Below are 25030 nucleotides of genomic sequence, written 5' to 3'. Positions count from 1 at the left end.
TGCCAGTACTCAGGCATTCCAAAGGAGTCGGAGGCAGCTTGGCGCGTCCGCTCCAAGACCTCCAGAGAGATACCCAAGAAGCGAGCCAGCTCTGCCGCAGACGGTTCGGTCTGAGCTTTAGCGTTCTGCTCAACGCGCTTCATCAACTGGACCTCGTCCAGCGGATACAACCGGTCTTCAAGCTCCTTGTCGTACTCTTCTGGCACGGTGGCGACATCCGTTCCAGCGAGAACATACGTCTCCTGCCCGGGCTCACAGTCATCCATAGCATCCAGTTCTTCGTCCGTAAACAAACGGTCGTACTTCGAGGAGTCCTTGGCCTCAACCGTTTCGTTTTCGACCGTCCTGGCCTCGACCGTACCGTCCACTTCCTTGCTCTCAGCAAGAACGGTCTCTTCATCCGTCCAAGCCGCGAATAAGCAGTCCGATACGTCGTACTCTTCGTCTCCCCACACTTCTAGGGGCGCCACCACTTCTTCCGGCGGCGTCACTTCAACCACGGCACTTCGTTCTTCACGCATCACAGTAGGAGGCTCCGACACAGTGCAATCCTCGGACAGCCCCGTGACCGTTGTCTCCCCACCGGTCCCAACCTCATCACACCGTTCGGGACTCGCAGCGACCAGATCTTCGTAGACCACTTCGACTTCCTTGCCTTCGACGTCCGCAACCAATCCTTCTCCTTCTTCATCCGTCCCCACGATCTCGAACCCGACTTTCTTTTTCTTGTTTTTCTTTTCAGCACATGGAGCTCCACGCATGGCAGACACCGGTTCGGTCTGCTTCCTCGATGCATTCACACAAACATCAACGGTGGTCACCGTTCCGCCTTCCGCTTCACGGTCGCGATCACCACCACTCGAGCCATTTACTAGACAAGAGGAAGGAGTGACTCTCTCCTCCCCTTCCTCCCACCCCCGTCATTGGTTCGAAGCGGTTTGTGCAGACTTGGTCCTCAGATCCTGGGCCGCACCCCGGAGTGCCGCAATGCCAGGACACGCACCGATAAGGTGACCTTCTTCCTCGCAGAACGCACACTTGGTAACGCCACGGCCACCGTTCCGGCCGACCGTTCCAGGGCCGCGTTGGTAGTTGTTAGGTCCTGCTTCACACTCCACAGCGATATGACCGTGAACACCACAGTTGTGGCACGTCATGGACTGGCGACGGAAGGTCTCTCGCGAGTGACCCACGTAGCCACACCGGCCACACACAGGCGCTCCCTCTTGAGCTCGACTGTCAGCTCCCATACGGATTCCTCGGACCGGTCGACCGTTCCCACGAGGACCTTGACCGTTCATTCCAGCGCCAGGACTCGAAGTCGTAGCCGAAACGTTGGGCATGCGGTTCCGCGGCGAGCGCGGAGGCTGCCAGCGGTTCTGCATCATCTGCTGCTGCCACTGCTGCGTCATGAACGTCGTCATCTTCTCCGCGAGCACGCCCACAGCCGCCATCGGATCGTTCGCGGGCGAGGCATCGCTCCCGCTCGACTTCCTCTTCTCGTCCGAGAACTCGTCGTCTTCTTCAATGGGACGTGACATCTCCTTGGCCAATAGCCATTCGCAGGCCTCCGGAATGTCACGCGCCGGTCCCGAGTCGAGACATGCCAATATGCGCTTGTTTCGGAGCCCGCGACGGAACAGCTGATATCTCATCTTCCTGTTCGGATAGTCCAACGAGTCACAAAGATCCGTCACACGGTCACCTCACTCCTCAACGGATTCGCCACGCTCACGGTGAGCGGACTGCAACCGTTCCCAGAGCTGGTCAGCCGTTCGGCTGAGGAACAGGTTGTGGAATCGGACCTTCAGAGTCGCGAACGTCTTGATAGTCGAGTTGTTCCACCACCATTCAGCTTCAGAGCCCTTGATCCGTTGTCGGAACACTAACAGCCGAGACTGGTCCGGGAGGTGGCTGGTGTGAGCTTCGAACAGCTCCCAGAAGTCACGCGCCTTGTCCATGCTGGCCGTGTCCGAGTAGAAAGCAGGTAGGACCTTGATCGCATTGGAGACCATAGACGACAAGCCACGGTCGTTCCGAACGGTCGGGTTGTTCATGGGGGCACGGTAGCCACCGTTCCGAGCTTGGGTAGGCATCGGCCGTCCGTTCGTTGAGGCACTTACCGCAGTTCTGACAGGTGCTTTGTAGTGCACGACTGTCTTCACCGGTCCCGTCGGTTGGGTCTTCACCGGTCTCGTAGGTTGGGACTTCACTGTAGGCTCCACTTTCACCTTCCGCTCCATCTTCACCGTGGGCTTCGGCACCGTTCCCCAACCACCGTAGCCTCCTTGCGGGGCACCGACGCTCCAGCCAAACACAGGACCTCCAGGCAGACGCTTCTCCGTTCCCGTGTACACCGGGATGAAGCCACTTGGGGTCCTCTGCTGCCGCACTTCTTCAGGTTCTTCTTTCACGTAGTCCGTGTAGTAGGACGGTTCGTACTCAGCGAGTTCACTGTAGCCGTAGTCTTCCGCCGACCAGTACTGTTCCGTTTCATCAAGTCGTCATCCTCACCGTCTTCCTCGACCGTTTGCACAGCCTCGGGGCCCGGCGATGGAGCCATCTTCATCTCGAGCTCTTGTTCTGCTTGAGCTCCGCCCGCATCACCGTGTTCATCTGCGGTCTTGTGTTCATCATCGTCTTCATCGGCCCAAAGAGCCTCCCTCGTTTCCTGGCGAAGCGAGTCACGACCGGCAGCAGTAGCTACCTGCGCCGCCGCGTCCACTCCGCTCGCATCTCCGGACGATCGCGGGCGTCGCTGCCCCAGTAGAGCCGACGTGGTTCCACCGAGTTGCAGCCGTCGCAACCGTTCCGCTTCCAACCGTGCCACTTCATCTTGCACGGACCGCTGATTCCCATTCTCTCCTTGCTCTCCAACAACCGTCATCTTCTTCAGAAAGTCTTCTTCACTCGACCTTCAGCACGCGATCTTCTTCACTCGAACGCGCGAAACAAACTCCAATCTCCAATCTCCAAACTTCAAACTTCCAGACTTCAAACTACTTCAGGCTCCGAGCGAGCCGACCAGAATTACCGGCGGAACATAGCGTTCCGTTCACCGTTGACTTGACCTTGACCGTTAAGGGCTCCGAGCGAGCCGACCGTTTTCTTCTTGACCTTCTTGACCTTGACCAATGGGGGTACTTCGCGTACCGTTCTCCAATCCCACAGCGGCGCCGAGCGCACCGTTCACACGACACAATTCCAGATCCAGACCGTTCACGCGCCCGAGGCGAAGACTGGGACTCCAGGCAGACTCCCGAAGACCAGACGAAGCTCCACCGACGCGAGGACTTGACCCGTACTGCCGTCGTTCAGACTTCACAACGAAGACCGTACCCTGCTTCTCCACCACGTGTCGCGAGTGCCCTGGATGGGACGGTCAAGCGTTGTATGGAAGCTAGAACGGTTAGGCAGTGGCACAAATAGCGAGACCAGAGCTAATATGCAAAAGCAATCAACTTGTTCTCTCCAGTGCAGATTCACGACTGACCCTACTTCCTTACCGCGCACGGAGCCTGACAGCTCGTGCTTCCTTCTTCTTTCGGCTCTCTGTCAGCTCACGTGCCGACTTCAACACGTCACCGGCTCACCTGGCTCTCGTCTCACCCCTTCGTCCTTGGCTCACCTCACAGCTCATGTCCTGAGCCACGCGGTGCTCGTGACCTCCGTCCTGCCCTTCGCGTCACTGCTCACCCATCGCTCGCGTCACTGCTTCCATCGCAGCCGCTCGCGTCACTGCTTCCATCGCAGCCGAGCGCGCCACCTAACCGAGGCGTCGCCAGCCAGCACCCCTCCGAAGTGGATGACTGCCCGCTCACCGCATCGTCCCACAGCTGATCCTCCAGAAGTCGATCGTTGGTCGAACGGTCGTCCGTGTAGTAGGAACGGTGGTGACCGTTCCTACTCGGGACATCCTCCCCGACTGAAACTCGACGTCCTCGTCGAGCAGCTTGCAGCTTGTCGGCTTGCATTTTGGCACGCAGCTCTCGCTGTTCGGCGCGCAACCCACTGAGCGTCCTCACGGGTTTCTTATCGCCTACGCAGCCGTCCGCACGCCAGAACGCTTCGCTCAAGCGCTCAGCTTGCTCCAGCTCTTCCAAGTCTTGCTGTCATTGCGAGTAGCGGTCCTCGGCCATCTTCAAGGGCGAACGCCCACCCGAAGTCGCCTCATACCATTTCAGCAAGTGGCTGGCCACGCAGGTCGCCACCACATAACAACTCCACCGCACTACCGTCTCGTCGGGCACGAGTCCGTCGCCGACGACTAGACCTCCATCAGCCAATATGTAGTTCAGCGTCAGCAGGAGCACTGCGACGCCCACCGTTCCTTGGCACACTCGCTCCACGAAGTCGTACACGAACACGACCGTGTAGAAGAGGGCGTAAGCCAGCAACGACACGAACGCCCAGAACCCTCGACACACACAGCTCGCACGGTCGACCGTCCGTCTGCACTCGGCCTTGGGCCCTTTCCAATACTTGGCCGTCGACTTGCAGCTGAGCTCCAATACGTCAGGCAAGAAGACGCACCACAAGGCGTGATACGCTTCCAACCACTTGTGTATCAGCCTGCCGAGGCCTTCGGTGTGCTCTCCACGAGCCTCCAACACGATCATGGGCGTGGCCCAAATTGCTTCGAACGCTTTCCATCTCCGTTCCGCCGCCGGTCGACCTTCTACGGCCGGACCGTTCACAAAGCGACGGTAGCGCCTCAGGCACACCCGCGCCAGCGTAGATCACTTGTAGACGAAGGCGAAGATCGCGACGAGCAGTCGACCCGCGATACTCCACAGCGGCCTCGTCACCACTCCGCCAATCGCGCCAACGACCAACAAAACGGTCACCCACCAATATTTGCACAGCACCGTGAGCGCGACGCGCCACAGCACCAACGAACTCCAAAAGCACCACTCGATCACTTCAATAGTCGTCTCCATCTCGCCACCGTGCGAAAGTTAAAATACAGCCCTTGGAGCAGCCTGAGTCCACCGTTCCTGCCTACTTGCGAGGTCTACAGCCGTCGTACTCAGCACTTCGGTAGATCCAGCAACCCACCGTTACATTTCGTCAATTCACCGTGTTTGACACGGCCGTGTCGCTCGTCAACCGCGTCTCCCCCTTCCCCGAAAGGAAATCACAGACCTTCAACTTCCAACGGTCGAGTCGTTGTCCATCAGTAGCTCACGCTCATTGGCGTCTTGTCCTCCTTTCAGCTTTTGCCGAGACAACCGCAAGACGCCCAAGAACCCCACCACCATGACCAAGCCTCGCCACAAGAATAAGGCCGCCATCATCCGACGCCTGCGCTCGCGCTTGGACCGCAAGACGCGCGGCGCCAGCGCCGAGGCCGACGCACGACGGGACCTCCTCCCCCAGTCGGGGAGAACGTCCCGAGTAGGAACGGTCACCACCGTTCCTACTACACGGACGACCGTTCGACCAACGATCGACTTCTGGAGGATCAGCTGTGGGACGATGCGGTGAGCGGGCAGTCATCCACTTCGGAGGGGCGCTGGCTGGCGACGCGTCGGTTAGGTGACGCGCTCAGCTGCGATGGAAGCAGTGACGCGAGCGATGGGTGAGCAGTGACGCGAAGGGCAGGACGGAGGTCACGAGCACCGCGTGGCTCAGGACATGAGCTGTGAGGTGAGCCAAGGACGAAGGGGTGAGACGAGAGCCAGGTGAGCCGGTGACGTGTTGAAGTCGGCACGTGAGCTGACAGAGAGCCGAAAGAAGAAGGAAGCACGAGCTGTCAGGCTCCGTGCGCGGTAAGGAAGTAGGGTCAGTCGTGAATCTGCACTGGAGAGAACAAGTTGATTGCTTTTGCATATTAGCTCTGGTCTCGCTATTTGTGCCACTGCCTAACCGTTCTAGCTTCCATACAACGCTTGACCGTCCCATCCAGGGCACTCGCGACACGTGGTGGAGAAGCAGGGTACGGTCTTCGTTGTGAAGTCTGAACGACGGCAGTACGGGTCAAGTCCTCGCGTCGGTGGAGCTTCGTCTGGTCTTCGGGAGTCTGCCTGGAGTCCCAGTCTTCGCCTCGGGCGCGTGAACGGTCTGGATCTGGAATTGTGTCGTGTGAACGGTGCGCTCGGCGCCGCTGTGGGATTGGAGAACGGTACGCGAAGTACCCCCATTGGTCAAGGTCAAGAAGGTCAAGAAGAAAACGGTCGGCTCGCTCGGAGCCCTTAACGGTCAAGGTCAAGTCAACGGTGAACGGAACGCTATGTTCCGCCGGTAATTCTGGTCGGCTCGCTCGGAGCCTGAAGTAGTTTGAAGTCTGGAAGTTTGAAGTTTGGAGATTGGAGATTGGAGTTTGTTTCGCGCGTTCGAGTGAAGAAGATCGCGTGCTGAAGGTCGAGTGAAGAAGACTTTCTGAAGAAGATGACGGTTGTTGGAGAGCAAGGAGAGAATGGGAATCAGCGGTCCGTGCAAGATGAAGTGGCACGGTTGGAAGCGGAACGGTTGCGACGGCTGCAACTCGGTGGAACCACGTCGGCTCTACTGGGGCAGCGACGCCCGCGATCGTCCGGAGATGCGAGCGGAGTGGACGCGGCGGCGCAGGTAGCTACTGCTGCCGGTCGTGACTCGCTTCGCCAGGAAACGAGGGAGGCTCTTTGGGCCGATGAAGACGATGATGAACACAAGACCGCAGATGAACACGGTGATGCGGGCGGAGCTCAAGCAGAACAAGAGCTCGAGATGAAGATGGCTCCATCGCCGGGCCCCGAGGCTGTGCAAACGGTCGAGGAAGACGGTGAGGATGACGACTTGATGAAACGGAACAGTACTGGTCGGCGGAAGACTACGGCTACAGTGAACTCGCTGAGTACGAACCGTCCTACTACACGGACTACGTGAAAGAAGAACCTGAAGAAGTGCGGCAGCAGAGGACCCCAAGTGGCTTCATCCCGGTGTACACGGGAACGGAGAAGCGTCTGCCTGGAGGTCCTGTGTTTGGCTGGAGCGTCGGTGCCCCGCAAGGAGGCTACGGTGGTTGGGGAACGGTGCCGAAGCCCACGGTGAAGATGGAGCGGAAGGTGAAAGTGGAGCCTACAGTGAAGTCCCAACCTACGAGACCGGTGAAGACCCAACCGACGGGACCGGTGAAGACAGTCGTGCACTACAAAGCACCTGTCAGAACTGCGGTAAGTGCCTCAACGAACGGACGGCCGATGCCTACCCAAGCTCGGAACGGTGGCTACCGTGCCCCCATGAACAACCCGACCGTTCGGAACGACCGTGGCTTGTCGTCTATGGTCTCCAATGCGATCAAGGTCCTACCTGCTTTCTACTCGGACACGGCCAGCATGGACAAGGCGCGTGACTTCTGGGAGCTGTTCGAAGCTCACACCAGCCACCTCCCGGACCAGTCTCGGCTGTTAGTGTTCCGACAACGGATCAAGGGCTCTGAAGCTGAATGGTGGTGGAACAACTCGACTATCAAGACGTTCGCGACTCTGAAGGTCCGATTCCACAACCTGTTCCTCAGCCGAACGGCTGACCAGCTCTGGGAACGGTTGCAGTCCGCTCACCGTGAGCGTGGCGAATCCGTTGAGGAGTGAGGTGACCGTGTGACGGATCTTTGTGACTCGTTGGACTATCCGAACAGGAAGATGAGATATCAGCTGTTCCGTCGCGGGCTCCGAAACAAGCGCATATTGGCATGTCTCGACTCGGGACCGGCGCGTGACATTCCGGAGGCCTGCGAATGGCTATTGGCCAAGGAGATGTCACGTCCCATTGAAGAAGACGACGAGTTCTCGGACGAGAAGAGGAAGTCGAGCGGGAGCGATGCCTCGCCCGCGAACGATCCGATGGCGGCTGTGGGCGTGCTCGCGGAGAAGATGACGACGTTCATGACGCAGCAGTGGCAGCAGCAGATGATGCAGAACCGCTGGCAGCCTCCGCGCTCGCCGCGGAACCGCATGCCCAACGTTTCGGCTACGACTTCGAGTCCTGGCGCTGGAATGAACGGTCAAGGTCCTCGTGGGAACGGTCGACCGGTCCGAGGAATCCGTATGGGAGCTGACAGTCGAGCTCAAGAGGGAGCGCCTGTGTGTGGCCGGTGTGGCTACGTGGGTCACTCGCGAGAGACCTTCCGTCGCCAGTCCATGACGTGCCACAACTGTGGTGTTCACGGTCATATCGCTGTGGAGTGTGAAGCAGGACCTAACAACTACCAACGCGGCCCTGGAACGGTCGGCCGGAACGGTGGCCGTGGCGTTACCAAGTGTGCGTTCTGCGAGGAAGAAGGTCACCTTATCGGTGCGTGTCCTGGCATTGCGGCACTCCGGGGTGCGGCCCAGGATCTGAGGACCAAGTCTGCACAAACCGCTTCGAACCAATGACGGGGGTGGGAGGAAGGGGAGGAGAGAGTCACTCCTTCCTCTTGTCTAGTAAATGGCTCGAGTGGTGGTGATCGCGACCGTGAAGCGGAAGGCGGAACGGTGACCACCGTTGATGTTTGTGTGAATGCATCGAGGAAGCAGACCGAACCGGTGTCTGCCATGCGTGGAGCTCCATGTGCTGAAAAGAAAAACAAGAAAAAGAAAGTCGGGTTCGAGATCGTGGGGACGGATGAAGAAAGAGAAGGATTGGTTGCGGACGTCGAAGGCAAGGAAGTCGAAGTGGTCTACGAAGATCTGGTCGCTGCGAGTCCCGAACGGTGTGATGAGGTTGGGACCGGTGGGGAGACAACGGTCACGGGGCTGTCCGAGGATTGCACTGTGTCGGAGCCTCCTACTGTGATGCGTGAAGAACGAAGTGCCGTGGTTGAAGTGACGCCGCCGGAAGAAGTGGTGGCGCCCCTAGAAGTGTGGGGAGACGAAGAGTACGACGTATCGGACTGCTTATTCGCGGCTTGGACGGATGAAGAGACCGTTCTTGCTGAGAGCAAGGAAGTGGACGGTACGGTCGAGGCCAGGACGGTCGAAAACGAAACGGTTGAGGCCAAGGACTCCTCGAAGTACGACCGTTTGTTTACGGACGAAGAACTGGATGCTATGGATGACTGTGAGCCCGGGCAGGAGACGTATGTTCTCGCTGGAACGGATGTCGCCACCGTGCCAGAAGAGTACGACAAGGAGCTTGAAGACCGGTTGTATCCGCTGGACGAGGTCCAGTTGATGAAGCGCGTTGAGCAGAACGCTAAAGCTCAGACCGAACCGTCTGCGGCAGAGCTGGCTCGCTTCTTGGGTATCTCTCTGGAGGTCTTGGAGCGGACGCGCCAAGCTGCCTCCGACTCCTTTGGAATGCCTGAGTACTGGCAAGATTGGTACGGTGATATGCTGGATAAGTCGGAGGAAGCCAAGCGTGCGAACCGAGACTTCCGGACTCCGGTGGCGAATGTCGTATATGGTGAACAAGCTGCGTCAAGTGGGACGGTGGGGAAGGCCTCGGAGCGGTCTGGCGTCGGCAACGATATCCACAGCTCTGATGTCTCCTCCGAACGATCGGATTCTGAAGATGAAACGGTCACAAGCGTGGTTAACACGGTCGTCGAGTCTTTCGTGTGCGAGAATGTCTTGCGCCCTCCCGATGACCCGGGAGGAACGGTCTCGGTGGAGGAAGGGATTCCTGTCCTAAGTGGAGTGCATCGCGTCGATCCGAAGATCAAGAGAGCGATCGCGCGTCAAGCTGTGTTCCGGTTGCTGAAAGAAGCGAGAGACTACGGAGGTCGAAACAACGGTTCTCAAAAAGTGCTGAACGGTGAAGGAGGAACGGTGGATGTTCCCCCGTTGCGTGACAAGGTGCCTGCTCCCGATTGGGAACGGCAACGCGAGCACGTCAACCGTGTTGTGGAGCAGTATGGTCGGAAGGGGGATTGCTGGAGACGGTTGGAACCGTGTATCAAGTCGTATTTCGAGGAAAACGCGGGTCAAGTGTGGACGAAACTGTGGGACCGTACGGGACGGTCGAGGACGCCTAGTGCTAGGCGCCGCCGTCGCCGTCAGCCTGAGAAGAAGGGTTGCTTTGACTTTTCGTCGTTGTACAAACCGTATGCCGAAGTACTGGGAGACGTGGAGTTCTACCCTGAGCGTGAAGAGGACATTTCTCATTACGTAGAGGTGCGAGCTTCCGGCTCGGACACCGTTACCAAGGACCGGTCTCGTGGAAGTTGTCACGGTCAACTTGCCCAACGGATTTGGACTCTGTGAGGAGGATGGAGATGAGTGTGACGTGTATCGCGCTGTTGAGGACGGACGCCGGGTGGTGTGTGCTGTTGGCAACTTTGAGGCTCTCTCGAGCGGTTATATTGACTGCTTACCGTCTCAAATGCTAGCGGATACTGGCGCTACTCTAAGTCTCGTGGATCGACGCGTGCTGAAGCGTTTAGGACGGTCGTCCGAGCCGCTGGAACCGTACGAGGGCCTGGTGAGGAGCTCCTCGGGGCACAAGTTGCGGATTCGTGGTTGGATTACCCTCTCTCTCCGTCTTGGAACGGTTGAAGTCTCGATGAGCTTGTTGGTTGCTGACCGTCTCCACGTCGATGCGATCCTGGGTGTTGATGCCCTAGGAGCATTCGGTGCCGTAATCGACGTTTCAGAACGGACGTTGACTCTGAAGAGTACGGGCGAAGTGTTGACGCTGGGTTTCACCATGGTGCAGGAGTCGTACATGACGACGATGGCGACGTCGGTGCGGTTGCCGCCGCGTGGCCAAGCTCTCGTGATGACTCGTGTCGTGGGAGCCGTCGTCGACAAGGCGACCGTTCTGGTCGAAGGATCTTTGGGTCTGTCTCCGACGCTGTGCGTGGCACGGTCGTTGTGCACGGTCGAGAAAGGCCAGGCCATCGTCGAAGTCTGTAATGCGTCTACGGATGAGTACTGGATCCGGAAAGGAACGGTCATTGCGTGCACTTCCGTGATCCCGGAGTCGGCTTTCGAGCCGCCAACGGTCGATCCGAAGGGTGTGGAGCGTCAAACGGTTGGTCCGAAGGGAACGGTGCCAGCCGAAGGTGGCGAGCCCAAGGGGGAGTGTGCAGCGTCAGTGTCTGAAGCGCGCGAAGTGGGCGTCGGCGAGAAGGTGAAAGCTACGAAGCCGGACATCCCGCCCGACAAAGCGGAAGCTATGAAGGCCGATTTCTCGGAGTCTAGACTGTCGCCGGAGCAGAAGGAACTGTTCCAAGGAGAACTGAACGGTTTCCACAGCATGTTTGTTGACTCTTCTAAGAAGCCCGGACGGACGGATCTGTTGCAATTCGAGATCGACACCGGTGACAGTGCTCCGATCAAGCAGCAGCCGCACCGTGTTTCGTTAGCTGAAGGTGAAGTCATGGAAGCGGAGATCCAGCAGTACTTGGAGCTGAACCTGATTCGGCCCTCGAACAGTCCGTGGGCGAGTCCCGTCCTGATGATTCGGAAACCGGACGGTGGAATACGATTCTGCATCGACTACCGTAAGTTGAACGCGGTAACGGTGAAGGACTGTTACCCCATGCCGTTGATTGATGATATTCTGGACGTGTTGGGCGACGCTCATCTGTTTTCGACGATTGATATCGCTTCTGGCTACTGGAACGTGCCGATGCACCCGGACAGCGTGTCTAAGACCGCATTCACGTGCAAATACGGTCTGTACGAATGGTTAGTGATGCCGTTTGGCCTTTGCAACGCTGTCCCAGCGTTCGAACGGTTGATGGAGACCGTTTTGGTGGATCTCAAGTGGCGAATCTGTTTGGTTTACCTCGATGACTGTGTGATTTTTAGCAAGGACTTCCCTACTCATCTGATTCGTGTGCGCCAAGTGCTGACACGGTTCCAGCAGGCTGGGTTCAAGCTCAAGATGAAGAAGTGTCACTGGGGGCGTAGTCAAGTAGCGTTCCTGGGGCACATTGTGACTCCTACTAGAATCCTGCCTAATCCAGAGAAGGTGAAGGCCGTGATCAACGTGAAGTGTCCGGTGGACGTGCATGGGATCCGCTCTTTTCTGGGTCTGACGAGTTACTTCCGCCGCTACATCCCGGGGTATGCGTCGATCTCCGCGCCCTTGGAACGGTTGAAGATGAAGGACGCACCGTTCGTGTGGAACGAGGACTGTGAAGCTGCGTTTAGATAGTTGATGCGTGCGCTCTTGAAGCCGCCGATACTAGTCTATCCTGATGGCAAGAAACGGTTTAAGTTGTACGTGGACTCGTCACGGTACGCTGTTGGGGCTTGCTTGATGCAAGAGCCGAACGGTCGCGACCGTGTAGTGGCCTACGCTAGTAAGCTGTTGACTGGATCGCAGAAGAACTGGATTAACAACGAAGATGGCATCTCGGAGATTGAATGTTGGGGGGTTGTGTGGGCAACGAGGAAGTTCCGCTGCTACCTGGACAAGCGTGAGTTCGATTTGTACACGGACCACCAGGGGCTGACGTGGGTGTTCAGCCCCGGTAACCGTACGACGAACGCTAAGCTTGCACGGTGGACGATGGAGCTCTCAAACCTCCAGTTCAAAGTTCATCACAAGCCTGGTGCTTATTTGGGTCATGTTGACGGTCTGCCACGGTTGTCGATGGATACAGTGGCGGCTCTGACGATGAGCGACCTCCTGAATCCTGAGAGCACGGTCGATGACGTGCTTCCGGCTTCAGTCGGGGGGCAGCCTGGTACAAACGGTGAACTTGCGAACGGTGAGGATGTTGCTGGCGAGCGTTCAGATGGACATGTGGATGATGACGAACCTGACCGTCCGAAGAGGACGTTGGCAGCGGTCCGGAAACGGACGCGCCGATATCCCCTGTGGACCGGTTCGGACTCGACTCTGAGCAGTTCGTAGAAGCGCAGCGAGAGGTGCCGTGGATCAAGGCTCTCGTGGCTTTCCTGTTGGACGGTGCCTTGCCTCTCGACCCCTTCCTGCGAACGACTGTTGTCAAGATGGGACGTCGATATGAAGTGCGGAACGGTTTATTGATGCGGTGCGTGAATCTACCAGCTCGGGTCGGACCTGCACGGTCTTTGACCGTTCCGGTGGTTCCGTTACCGTATGTGGAGACCGTGTTGCACTACTGTCACTCTGACGTTCTGTCGTCTCACTTGGGATTGAAGAAGACTCTGGAGAAGGTGAGGAGACATGCGTTCTGGCCGGGATGGCGAAAGGATGTCACGGAGTACGTTCGGGAGTGCAACCGTTGTGGTAGTGGGAAGGGCTCGAGACCCTGGCAAGCGGTGCAGATGCAACGGATACCCGTAGCCGATCTCACGGGACCGTTTTCGCTGCTAGTGGTCGATGCCGTTGGACCGTCACCGGAGACTGAACGAGGCAACAAGTACATTCTTGTATTCGTGGACTACTTCACGAGATGGGCCAAGCCTTCGCAGTTCTCCGATTGGACTCCGTCACGTTCGTTGACGTTATGGTGAACGGTGTTGTGTCCCGGCACGGTGTGCCTTCACGGTAGTTGAGTGACAACGGTCGGAATTTCACGTCGGAAATCGCTAAGTCGTTCTATCAAACGCTCGGGATCAAGAAGCTGTTCGGTTCTGCCTATCACCCGCAGACTCAAGGTCTCGTGGAACGGTTCAACGGAACGCTCATGGGAATGCTCAAGATGCACGTGAGTGAAGCGCAAACGGACTGGGATCTGTATTTGCCTCGAGTGTTGTTTGCCTACCGTACGTCTTATCATGAGGCGTTGGGCGATACACCGTTCTTTTCTCTCTACGGACGTGATGCGACGCTACCGCTGGACGTCGCGTTCCTGAACCTGGGGAAGAAGTGGAAGAGCAACGAAGTGGCTCTGTATCGACGGGAGTTATACCGGTCGCTGCGGGATTCTCGTCATCTGGTCGAGCGTCAACTGGTGAAGGCTCAAGATCGTCATGAAAAACGGTTGGTGGACCGTGTAGCCGTGGAGTACGAGGTTGGAGACCCGGTGTGGGTGTATCAACTGTTCCGTTAGAAGCGAGGGGAGGCTCGGACGAAGAAGCTAGCGTTCGCGTGGCACGGTCCTTACCGAGTTGTGGCGAAAGTGGGCGATAATGCGTACCGGATTGACATCCCGTCGCATCCTGACATGGTGGTCACGGTCAACGTGAACCGTTTGAAGAAGTTTCGTGGCAAGTGGACACGGCCGTACATGGATGACGTGCCGGACGGTGTCGAAAACGGTGAAGGGGAGGCTGAAGATGGGCCGCTGGAGGAGTCCGACCTCCCCACGTCGAGTTTCACGGAACGGCTGACCGTTGGTAAGGGGGACACAGTCCTCACTGGTGTCGACTCGCCGTTGTTAGCAGTGTGTGGGAAACGAACGGTGGACCGTTCCGTGGAGTACCTGGTGTTGGTTGCGAATTATGAAACGTTTTGGGTGCCTCGGGCCGAGTTGATGCCTGAGGCCCTAGTGACGGATTTTGAACAAGCCCGGAGGAAGAAGTTGCGGCTGCCCGAGTTGCGTCGAAGCTCGCGGCTGGCCGATGCCAACGAAGAAGTGGAGGATGATGACTTGCTGATGGCGTAGCACGGTCAACGGTGGAAGCGTTTGTGTTTTGGAGAAACGGTCGTGGAGTGATGTTATGAACGGTCGAACTACAAGACTCAAGAACGGAACGAGTGGAAAACGGTTTGCATGTTGTTATTGAGATTAATTGGAGGGACGCACGGAGTAATACGGAAAGAATGAACGGTCAGGAGCGTCCCTGATTCACGGAGAACTACTTGGAGCTCGAAGAGTCGGAGCTCTTCTTCTTGGGGTTGCTCTTGGCCGACGAGTCGCCCTTGTCGTCGCCAGAGCTGCTCTTCTTGTCGTCTTCGGGGGCGCCGTGGGTGTCCGATCTGCGGTCGCCTTCGTCGTCTTCGGCTTGGTCGTCTTGATCGGCGTCGTCCTGCTCTTGGTCGTCGGGCTCGTCTTCCTGCGTGGGGCTCGGCGTAGACGGCTTCTCCTCGGACTCATCGTCTTCAACGTCTTCGAGCTCCTCGTCGACGGGCGGAGACGGCGGCTGCACGGTGAACGTGTCGTCGGCGGCGGCGTAGTCCGAGTCGTTGTCGCCCTGCTCCTTGCGCTGGAACGGCTTCAAGTCCATGACGACCCTGTACGTGCCCTCCTTGAGCTGCTTGGCGATCTTGACCTGGAGCGCGCGAATCCGGCTGTTCGTCAGCAGCGTCTTCCAGATGCCGCTGCTCTTGTTGCCGATCCAGGCCGGGTTGGGAGGCTTGCGGCCCGCGTCGAGCGCGATGCGAGCCAGAGCTTCGTCACTGAGTCGAAGGTGCGGGGGACGAGTCGGGTCCAAAGCCTCCGTCTGTTCCAGCAGCTCACCGATGCTCTGGTAACCGTCTTCGTCGACGCGGCACGGATCCAGGATGCGAGTCATCAGGCTGTCGTAGCGGGAATGGTCGTCGCGCCACAGCGTGACGAGGGCCGTCGCCGAGCTGGCCTTGCCCTTGGCCGACACGGAACGCTTGGCGGCCTTGCCTCCGAGCCACATGAGATTGTCGTGAACGGTGTTCTCGAAACGGTCGAGGAAGCCGTACCAGCCGAAGAGGCAGACGTTCGCGCTCACCAACACGAGGCGGCCTTGGTTCGCGTTGAGCTTGTCGCGGCGGCGAGCGTCCGAGTTGTCCGTTGGCGCGTACAGTGCACAGTCGAAGAACGTGTCTCGGTGGCGCATGTAGTAGCGCCAGTGCATCAGGTGGAGCTCCGGAAACTCTTCCGGGTCATACCAGGCGCGCTGCCCGGCCCAGGGGTACGCTGCTCGCGGCGGGGGCTTGCCCTGCTTGGCGGCGGCCTTGACCAGCTTCTCGACGTCTCGCTGAACGTCGCGGGGGCAGGTGTCCGGCAAGTCGAACAGGTACTGCGGGGTGCGCGAGCTCTTGCGCTGCTTCTTGGCGGCGGGGGGCTTCTGGTCATCAGCGCTCGAAGCGGCCGGACGCTTGGCCGCGGGTGCAGGAACAGCTTGAACGGCGAAGAGGTCGTGCGCGGGCGCGGGCTCCGTGTCCATCGTAGTGGGCGCTGGCAACAGCACCACCGTGCGCGCGAGCTCCGCGGGCAACAGCGTGTCGTCGGCCAACACGGCCACGGGCACTTCGTCGAGGGCAGTGACGCCAAGCGAGTCGCCGTTGACGAAGCTGGAGCTGCGCAGCCGGGCGTAGAAGTCGACTTGCGCGCGCAGTCGCGCGTCGGCCTCGGCGCCGCGCGTCTTGCGGTCCAAGTGCGAGCGCAGTCGTCGGATGATGGCGGCCTTATTCTCGTGGCGAGGCTTGGTCATGGTGGTGGGGTTCTTGGGCGTCTTGCGGTTGTCTCGGCAAAAGCTGAAAGGAGGACAAGAAGCCAATGAGCGTGAGCTACTGATGGACAACGACTCGACCGTTGGAAGTTGAAGGTCTGTGATTTCCTTTCGGGGAAGGGAGAGACGCGGTTGACGAGCGACACGGCCGTGTCAAACACGGTGAATTGACGAAATGTAACGGTGGGTTGCTGGATCTACCGAAGTGCTGAGTGCGACGGCTGCAGACCTCGCAAGTAGGCAGGAACGGTGGACTCAGGCTGCTCCAAGGGCTGTATTTTAACTTTCGCACGGTGGCGAGATGGAGACGACTATTGAAGTGCTTTTGGAGTTCGTTGGTGCTGTGGCGCGTCGCGCTCACGGTGCTGTGCAAATATTGGTGGGTGACCGTTTTGTTGGTCGTTGGCGCGATTGGCGGAGTGGTGACGAGGCCGCTGTGGAGTATCGCGGGTCGACTGCTCGTCGCGATCTTCGCCTTCGTCTACAAGTGATCTACGCTGGCGCGGGTGTGCCTGAGGCGCTACCGTCGCTTTGTGAACGGTCCGGCCGTAGAAGATCGACCGGCGGCGGAACGGAGATGGAAAGCGTTCGAAGCAATTTGGGCCACGCCCATGATCGTGTTGGAGGCTCGTGGAGAGCACACCGAAGGCCTCGGCAGGCTGCTACACAAGTGGTTGGAAGCGTATCACGCCTTGTGGTGCGTCTTCTTGCCTGACGTATTGGAGCTCAGCTGCAAATCGACGGCCAAGTATTGGAAAGGGTCCAAGGCCGAGTGCAGACGGACGGTCGACCGTGCGAGCTGTGTGTGTCGAGGGTTCTGGGCGTTCGTGTCGTTGCTGGCTTACGCCCTCTTCTACACGGTCGTGTTCGTGTACGACTTCGTGGAGCGAGTGTGCCAAGGAACGGTGGGCGTCGCAGTGCTCCTGCTGACGCTGAACTACATATTGGCTGATGGAGGTCTAGTCGTCGGCGACGGACTCGTGCCCGACGAGACGGTAGTGCGGTGGAGTTGTTATGTGGTGGCGACCTGCGTGGCCAGCCACTTGCTGAAATGGTATGGGGCGACTTCGGGTGGGCGTTCGCCCTTGAAGATGGCCGAGGACCGCTACTCGCAATGACAGCAAGACTTGGAAGAGCTGGAGCAAGCTGAGCGCTTGAGCGAAGCGTTCTGGCGTGCGGACGGCTGCGTAGGCGATAAGAAACCCGTGAGGACGCTCAGTGGGTTGCGCGCCGAACAGCGAGAGCTGCGTGCCAAAATGCAAGCCGACAAGCTGCAAGCTGCTCGACGAGGACGTCGAGTTTCAGTCGGGGAGGATGTCCCGAGTAGGAACGGTCACCACCGTTCCTACTACACGGACGACCGTTCGACCAACGATCGACTTCTGGAGGATCAGCTGTGGGACGATGGGGTGAGCGGGCAGTCATCCATTTCGGAGGGGCGCTGACTGGCGACGCGTCGGTTAGGTGGCGCGCTCGGCTGCGATGGAAGCAGTGACGCGAGCGATGGGTGAGCAGTGACGCGAAGGGCAGGACGGAGGTCACGAGCACCGCGTGGCTCAGGACGTGAGCTGTGAGGTGAGCCAAGGACGAAGGGGTGAGACGAGAGCCAGGTGAGCCGGTGACGTGTTGAAGTCGGCACGTGAGCCGACAGAGAGCCGAAAGAAGAAGGAAGCACGAGCTGTCAGGCTCCGTGCGCGGTAAGGAAGTAGGGTCAGTCGTGAATATGCACTGGAGTGAACAAGTTGATTGCTTTTTCATATTAGCTCGGTTTCTCGCTATTTGTGCCACTGTCTAACCGTTCTAGCTTCCATACAACGCTTGACCGTCCCATCCAGGGCACTCGCGTCAGCACGATCATGCGGAAATACTTCGTTTTAGAGAACCTTGTCTAGTGGGTATCCTGAGGACGTCCAAAACGCCTTATCATTGAGGAGCGATATGAAAATGAACGAGAAGTTTTATGGTGGGGCTTGGCCTAACACTGTTCGAAAAATACTCGACTGTGGCTTCGGGATAACATGATTGAAGTGGAGGCCTGCAAGTTGGTGTTTCTCGGCAATGGTCGCAGGATAACGAATGAGGTTACAGCTTTGGGGATATGAATTTCTCAGCTACCAACACAGGTCCAACGCGAACACGTAAATCAATGCATCCCTAGCGGCGAAACCTCTCGACCTCGATATCATTTCCTGCATTTCCTGCAAACTATCACTTTAGAGTCTAGGGTTTCGTGAAGGATTGACTACCGCTAGCTAACTTTCACCGCCATCGATTAACTCAAACATCCTAATTAAAACCGCCGCTCGAATCATTCGCACTATTTAGGGTCACTTATTCAGCTCAGGTTACTTCTACGTGAACGACATCTTCTAGCGTTCCACTAACGACGATGATACATTGGATATTGGAGCGGACCTTCGACTTAAACTCGTAGGTGATCGCTGGCCGACCCCTGATGCGGCCTCGCTATTCATGTTAGTTGGTAAAGCTTAGCTTAGCTTAGCTGTAGGAACTGTACCTAGCGCTGTTGGGTTTGACGAGTCCCAAGAAAAGAAGACCTGCGCCAAAATATCAAATCATGCTGTATTGCAAGCGCATGCACTTATCGATATTATGGGGACCAGGGTGGTGGACCCGGGGGGTCTCGCAGTTATAAGCTAGCTTGTACGGATGCCCTTACAGGGAAACGATGTACTCGGGCATCTCCTGCGCGTGCTTCGCAGCCGCAGCATCTGCATTTACTACTGTACAACCAAGTGTACCAAGTTTGATTGCATCTTTTCAAAGGCATTGCCAGTTCTCTCCAACGAATTGGTGCTTCAACTCTTGGGTTTGACAAACCCAACGTGGTGATTCTACCTTCTCCTGCTCGTTGGAGTAGGACTCCACGGATTTAGTTTTAACTTTAGTTATTTTGTAGTTAGTAGAACGGTTATCAACAATTAGCTAATCAACGTAATTTTATTCCTTCCTGCCTTTGAAACGTGCGCTGATGCCCAGGCAGAATCCTATATTTCTTAGATTGCATGGTGTGCTCGGAAACTTACAGGCGGCGAAAAAACAGAAAAAATACGTGCATTCAAATATTTAGCGCTTCCAGGCTAACTGCCCAACCGAATTTGCAGGGTAACCCGATGAAGCCAGCAATTTGCTTCAAGTTTGATAAGTTTAGACTGAGGTCTAGCAAATTTCGATCGCGTGTAGGAGTTGGATACACCGGGTGTTTGTCCATCGCGTTGACAATGTCCACCCGGGCTTCCTCTCTTACAGGAATCCGGGGCGTACAGAAAAGTAGGATTATTCAAACTCTGATTGATAAAACATGGCGCAGCCGCACACTGACTTTGTCCGGATCGCCGGAATATCTAACAACAACAAAAACTCCCAGCTTCGATTCGTCCAATTGTGTTATTGCCATTTATCAAGTATTAAACTGAACGTGCCGCATCCATGTAGCATTAGGATGATCGGAACTAATATCGGTAACAATGTACTTTGAAGTTGTTTTAACAAGAACAGGATAAAGTAGAAGATTATTCTACAGTAGTAAATGGGCTCGGTGGATCTCTGCGGGTCGCAATGTACAGCTTATGCGAAGTTGTAGTGGAATGTTTTATCTAATCCATCCAGACACATTCCAATGCGTGTGGGGATTCACACAATATCAGCCTGCCGACAATTTAAGTCACGGCAAACTTAGGTGACCAAAAGATTTTTAATAAATCTCTATGCATGCAGAAGAAAATCTGTGTCTGAAAGAGGAGGGCATAAGTTATGACCCAGGACTGAACAGATTGAATCGATAGCTTTAACACTAATGAAATGAGTGAGTACTATGTTGAGTGCTGTGGAGCCGCATGCAGTTTAATACGATGCAGTGATGTGGTAATGACACCAGTTGTGCTCAAGGTCAGCATCGAGGCTTCTAATTATCACAGACGCCATTACTACGACGAACAACGTACATGTACATAACGTTATCTGTGCAATAGCAAGAATTGCATTCTTTCGAACAATAAAATGTTTGTGCTGGAGCTCCACTCCTCTGGTGGCACCTGGCATCAATCTAGAAGGAAAAGAAACTCCGAGGCGAATAGGCATCTATCAAAAGCTGTAAGTGTAATTCAGACCGGATTCTATTCGCAGTTCGAAGAACTGTCGATTGGGGAAGGTTTTTGGATGACATCGAACGACATTCGCGCTACATTTGTAGCTTCCCCTGCCGGCGGATGACATCGAACGACATTCATGCTACACGGGACCATCGGCACATCATAGATAGATAAAGGATATTGAAGCCGACTAGAACAAATAATAAGGTGCAATTGTGTATATTATAGCTATTTCTAAGCTGTGAGATTCCGAACACTGAAGCTCGACAAGAATGCAATGATTTCTGTTTTACAACGACTGGGCTTCGACCAAAATTAGTGAGTTTACCTAAAGAAAAGTAGTCGAATTTGGGTTCAACATCAAAATCCAAGTTGCCCAAGTAGATATTACTACAGTTTACCAAAGCTAGCGACACGGCTTGTTAATCAACTTCTTCTTCATACGAAAGCATCATGGCCGCGGTGTGATGATAGTGCAGCATTCACCCTGAAAACACGTGCGCTCACGCTGGGCGAGAAGAACTACATGTGCGTTCGCATTCCTGTCGAGGGGATTCAACGAACGACAGATTCGACAAATGTCGACACACCAGTGAAAGGTGATTTCCTGTAGTGATGTGTGAAGAGCAGGGAATGAATAATTCAATTTGTTTGCACAACGTCTGGGCGTACGTTGTACTGTATAAACTTTTGTTGCATAAAAAAGCGACACTGCGTGTTGTGTGTATGCCATATCGTGTCCCGGGTTTGGGGCATTTTTCGCAGGGCAGACTACTACTTCCGAATTAGGCCCAGTCTTGTATCTCGCGGGATGCGGGATGGGACCAATCAGAGCTCTTTGTTGCGGGTCGAAGCGGGACGCTTTAGGGACGACACCCCCTCTTGTCCCGCTGGGATGTTGTGTGGCGCGGGCCGCGGGATACATAAAATTGAAAGGCCAATGTATCGGACTGCATCTCTAACACACTGCCAGGGTGCCGGAGGTCCTGGCAATAACCGAACTCATCCCAACCTCGTCCCGCGATTGCGGGGAGATATAAGACTGGGCCTTACTTCGATTTTGCGTTGGCCATGCTACCGTAACTCGAGCATTTAAACTGTCAATTCGACCTTTTCATTCTGTCATGGGTCATAACTTTTATTATACCCTCCTCTTTCAGACACACGAGAAGATGACTTCACCTTGCGATCGATTCTCTTCTGTATGGATAGTTAATCAGAGAGATTAACTGAAAATCTTGTGCAATTTTCGTGGCATACATTGTTGACAGGCTGGTATTGTGTGAATCCCCACACGTATTGAAATGCGTTTAGGTGTATTAGATTGAACATTCCACTGAGACTTCGCCAAAAACTACTTCAATTATTTTTAACGATAATTGAAGTAGTTTTTTATGTGATCCAAAATGGGAGGTATATCTTGAGTTTTCCGTTCAACGATTTTGTATCCAACGCAAACGCTATCTAACAGAGAGCCAAAGAGCTGCACCCGATGGTATGTCTTCTCCGGAGAAAAGGCTAGAAGCTAGCGCAAAAAGAATGACGACCGTGTATGAAACTGGAAGGAACCTAGTTCAAATTAATCGAGCTAGGAATGGCTCATGTGGGTCCATTAAAAACCTAGCTGCTGTCGCTCAGGCATTTTATCTAGAAAGACTTTGGTTGGTATTATTCTTGCTTTGTGTGAGGCTACATTGCGACCAGCAGGGATTCCCCCGAGCTCATTTACTACTGGTGGTGTATTAATACAATTATGCACTACTTGATCCTGTTCTTGTCAAACAACTTCGAAGTACATCGTTACCGATGTTAGTTTAGAACATCCTAATGCTACATGAATACGGTACGGCCAGCTTAATACTTGATAAATGGCAATGGCATACTTGGACGAATTGAAGCAGACACGGGTTTTGTTGTTAGATATTCAGGCGACCCGGACGAAATATGTGTGTGACTGCGCCATGTTGTATCAAACAGCGTTTGAATGCTTCTAAGTTACGTCGTCGCTGTACGCCCCGGATTCCTGCGCGAGAGGAAGCCCAAGCGGACAGTACCAAAGCGAAGGGCAAATACCCGGTGTATCCTGCTCCTGCAGGCGATCGAGATCTGCTAGACCTCAGTTTTGACGTATCAAATTTGAAACAAATTGCTGGCTTCATCCGTTTTCCCAGCAGGTTCAGTTGAGCAGTTAGCCTGGCAGCGCTAAATCTTCAAATACACGGATTTTTCTTCTTTTGTCTCCTCCGGTAAGTTTCCGAGCAAAACACGGAAAAAGGTTCTGCCTAGGCATCAGCGCACATTTCAGTGGCAGGAAGGAAGGAAGGAAAGTACGTTGATTAGCTCAAAAGTCCGCGAAATGTTCTTAGTGACCCCTCGATAACGGGCACCAGTGGCCATTAATTTGATCTGCTAGTGATAGAGCAGCAAACGTACAAACGCGTTTGCAAACAGCACTAACTGTGGGTACATGGACCTAAAATTGAATCACCCTAAATTTTCACATTTGCTGATCTTGAGATTAGTCTGGAAAGTTGCACGATGCGGCACGGCTGCTAAAACAATACTGCACTGTACTTGCAATCGATGGATATGCAGGAAGCTTAAGGTCGCTGATGGGCCAACTTGAGGGCGCATCGAGTTCGATGCTGAGCCACTACCACCGTGTGAGGACGAATTGGTGTGGAAAAAATCTGAACATGACAGCAACTTCTGCCACGATCTGCATTTTTTTTCATATTCAGAGGCGTTGGCACCATCCTTGGTCTCGCTGAGCTGTGAGATCTAAGCAAGGTCAGCCTGCATAATGTCGCACTGTTATCTAGCGCCACCTTTATTGTCCTCCGAAAGCTGTCAGTATTACATATTCCTCCAGATTCTTTGATCTACGAATTGGAGGCCAGCAGTGTTTCAGAGGTACTTGTAAATAAATGTCCCCGACCTGAACAATAAAGCTATACATTCCTGCACATCGATGTATTCCTGCTGGAACATACCCGGGTTAAACTAAGGAAAGCATGTGAAGAATGTAAAGATCTTTCATTTTGAACCGAGGTGCATTTTTGGACTGCATGAGTTCCAGCTCGACTTGTAGCAATGGCTGAAAATGGAAATTCGATGCGATCTACATGCAAACCAAGCTTGCTATCATATACGTGTCAGCATACTCACTTTACTGAGGAAATAACGAAAAGGTGGTACTTCACGGCCTACTTCTTTACGCAGCAACTAATGCCTTGTCATTAATCTAACAAATAATATTTCTGGGATTGCAATAAAGCTGCTTGTATCTGATTATTTGAAGCCGCAACAGAAACCCCCTCTCCCCGTTGAAGTGATGACACTCGGAACTGTAGATCTATTAAGTTGAACAGATCGAACCTTAATAAAATTGTCGGGCCAGGATCAAGACGAAAATTATCCGTTCGACTAATTAAACGCTGTTGAGTACAACGCAGATCGACGCTTCCAGTATAAACACCGGGCTAAGTATTTGGTATAATCAACAGTCTGAGTTTTTATAAACAATTAAGATGGTACTTTGCCGATGGACATCTAGCGGCAATTATCTGGACTGTTTTCTTAGATCAGAAAACCGACCAAAATTTAGGGTGATTCAATTTTAGGTCCATGTACCCATTTGCCTATTTTTGGTACCTCGAGCTCCGTAACCTCGAGCTCCATATGGTGCCCAGGCTGGCGGCTTCTTCACCGATGCGAACGGGAGAATATGTCGCTGCCGGGTCATTTCCTGTAGGAGGTGCAGAACCGGCTGTTCGTCGACCGCTCATCGGAGCTCGACACTCGCCGCTGTGGCGCGCGGTGGGTTTCTTCGCCGCCGCGCTGCAGCCACTCTTTTTTAAATAAATAATATGTAGTGACTTATAAGTAACTTCACCCCCGCGATTATCAGCATCAACCGCTGGAGCCGTGGGCTTGATGCGGTATCGTAAAAGCATGACCGAGATCACACCGATATCGCCGCCTTAACCCAGCACCAGGCTAAGGTGTAAAATTAGTAAGGACAAGAAAAGGGAACAGTAGCTCGTTAGATCAATATTTTTCAGCTAATCATCTAGCTGAGTGATTTATGATTTTAAAAAAGAACATTGCGATTTGTGTAAGTATTCAATTTAGCCCAGAGCCTAAGTACGTTTAGGTACTTAGGGTATATTCACGAGGCTTATAGCCTGCGTCATATATTTAGCTATTTTTGTAGAGAAAGTCACGACGAATAGGTCTGCGAATCGGGACCTTGCGGTGCATAAGATTCCCTAATATATTAGATGATATCTCCTACTGCAGTATCTGATATCGGAGCAGGACGTGCGGTTGGTTTCATACCGATTATCACAAACCCAGCATGTGGACATAATGGGTTACGTCCGCTGTCTGCGACTCTACTTATCTTACTCATCTTTAAGTGCGTCCCGACGACTTCTATTGCTCTTCTCGCGGGGCTGGGGAAGCCGTTTGTCAGTTGTAGTTAGATCTGCAATTATCCGAGTTCCTATAATAATATGAGCCAATATGAGATAGTGCGTACTGGGCAGTACCTACTGGTCCACTTCCAGCGAATATATTAATATCTTACGAAAGATTAGATCAAGTCGTAAACTGGGTGCAACTATCTCGAGACCCATAACAGTTGTCGAATATCAACTCTGCACATTATCCCAAAGCATTTCTTACTTCAGTGTTATTGTGCTT

The 25030-nt window shown here is 54.7% G+C and overlaps 3 protein-coding genes across 3 annotated transcripts; 1 reads left to right on the top strand and 2 right to left on the bottom strand.

The window, feature by feature from the left end:
* Positions 1-2: 2 nt before the first annotated feature.
* On the bottom strand, positions 3-344 carry PHYSODRAFT_431926 (hypothetical protein; the record flags this gene model as incomplete). Its single annotated transcript, XM_009533046.1, has 1 exon — positions 3-344. A coding segment is annotated over one exon (342 nt), but the record flags the coding sequence as incomplete, so codon positions are not given.
* A 14298-nt stretch (positions 345-14642) lies between these two features.
* On the bottom strand, positions 14643-16193 carry PHYSODRAFT_513059 (hypothetical protein; the record flags this gene model as incomplete). Its single annotated transcript, XM_009533045.1, has 2 exons — positions 14643-14867; positions 14913-16193. 2 exons carry the CDS (start codon positions 16191-16193, stop codon positions 14643-14645), a joined length of 1506 nt encoding a protein of 501 aa, XP_009531340.1.
* A 319-nt stretch (positions 16194-16512) lies between these two features.
* On the top strand, positions 16513-17729 carry PHYSODRAFT_335615 (hypothetical protein; the record flags this gene model as incomplete). Its single annotated transcript, XM_009533044.1, has 4 exons — positions 16513-16652; positions 16729-17206; positions 17333-17620; positions 17676-17729. 4 exons carry the CDS (start codon positions 16513-16515, stop codon positions 17727-17729), a joined length of 960 nt encoding a protein of 319 aa, XP_009531339.1.
* Positions 17730-25030: the final 7301 nt, after the last annotated feature.

The sequence above is a fragment of the Phytophthora sojae genome (assembly GCF_000149755.1).
Source record: "Phytophthora sojae unplaced genomic scaffold PHYSOscaffold_6, whole genome shotgun sequence".
NCBI lineage: Eukaryota > Oomycota > Peronosporomycetes > Peronosporales > Peronosporaceae > Phytophthora > Phytophthora sojae.
This window is presented reverse-complemented; position numbering and strand designations above follow the sequence as displayed.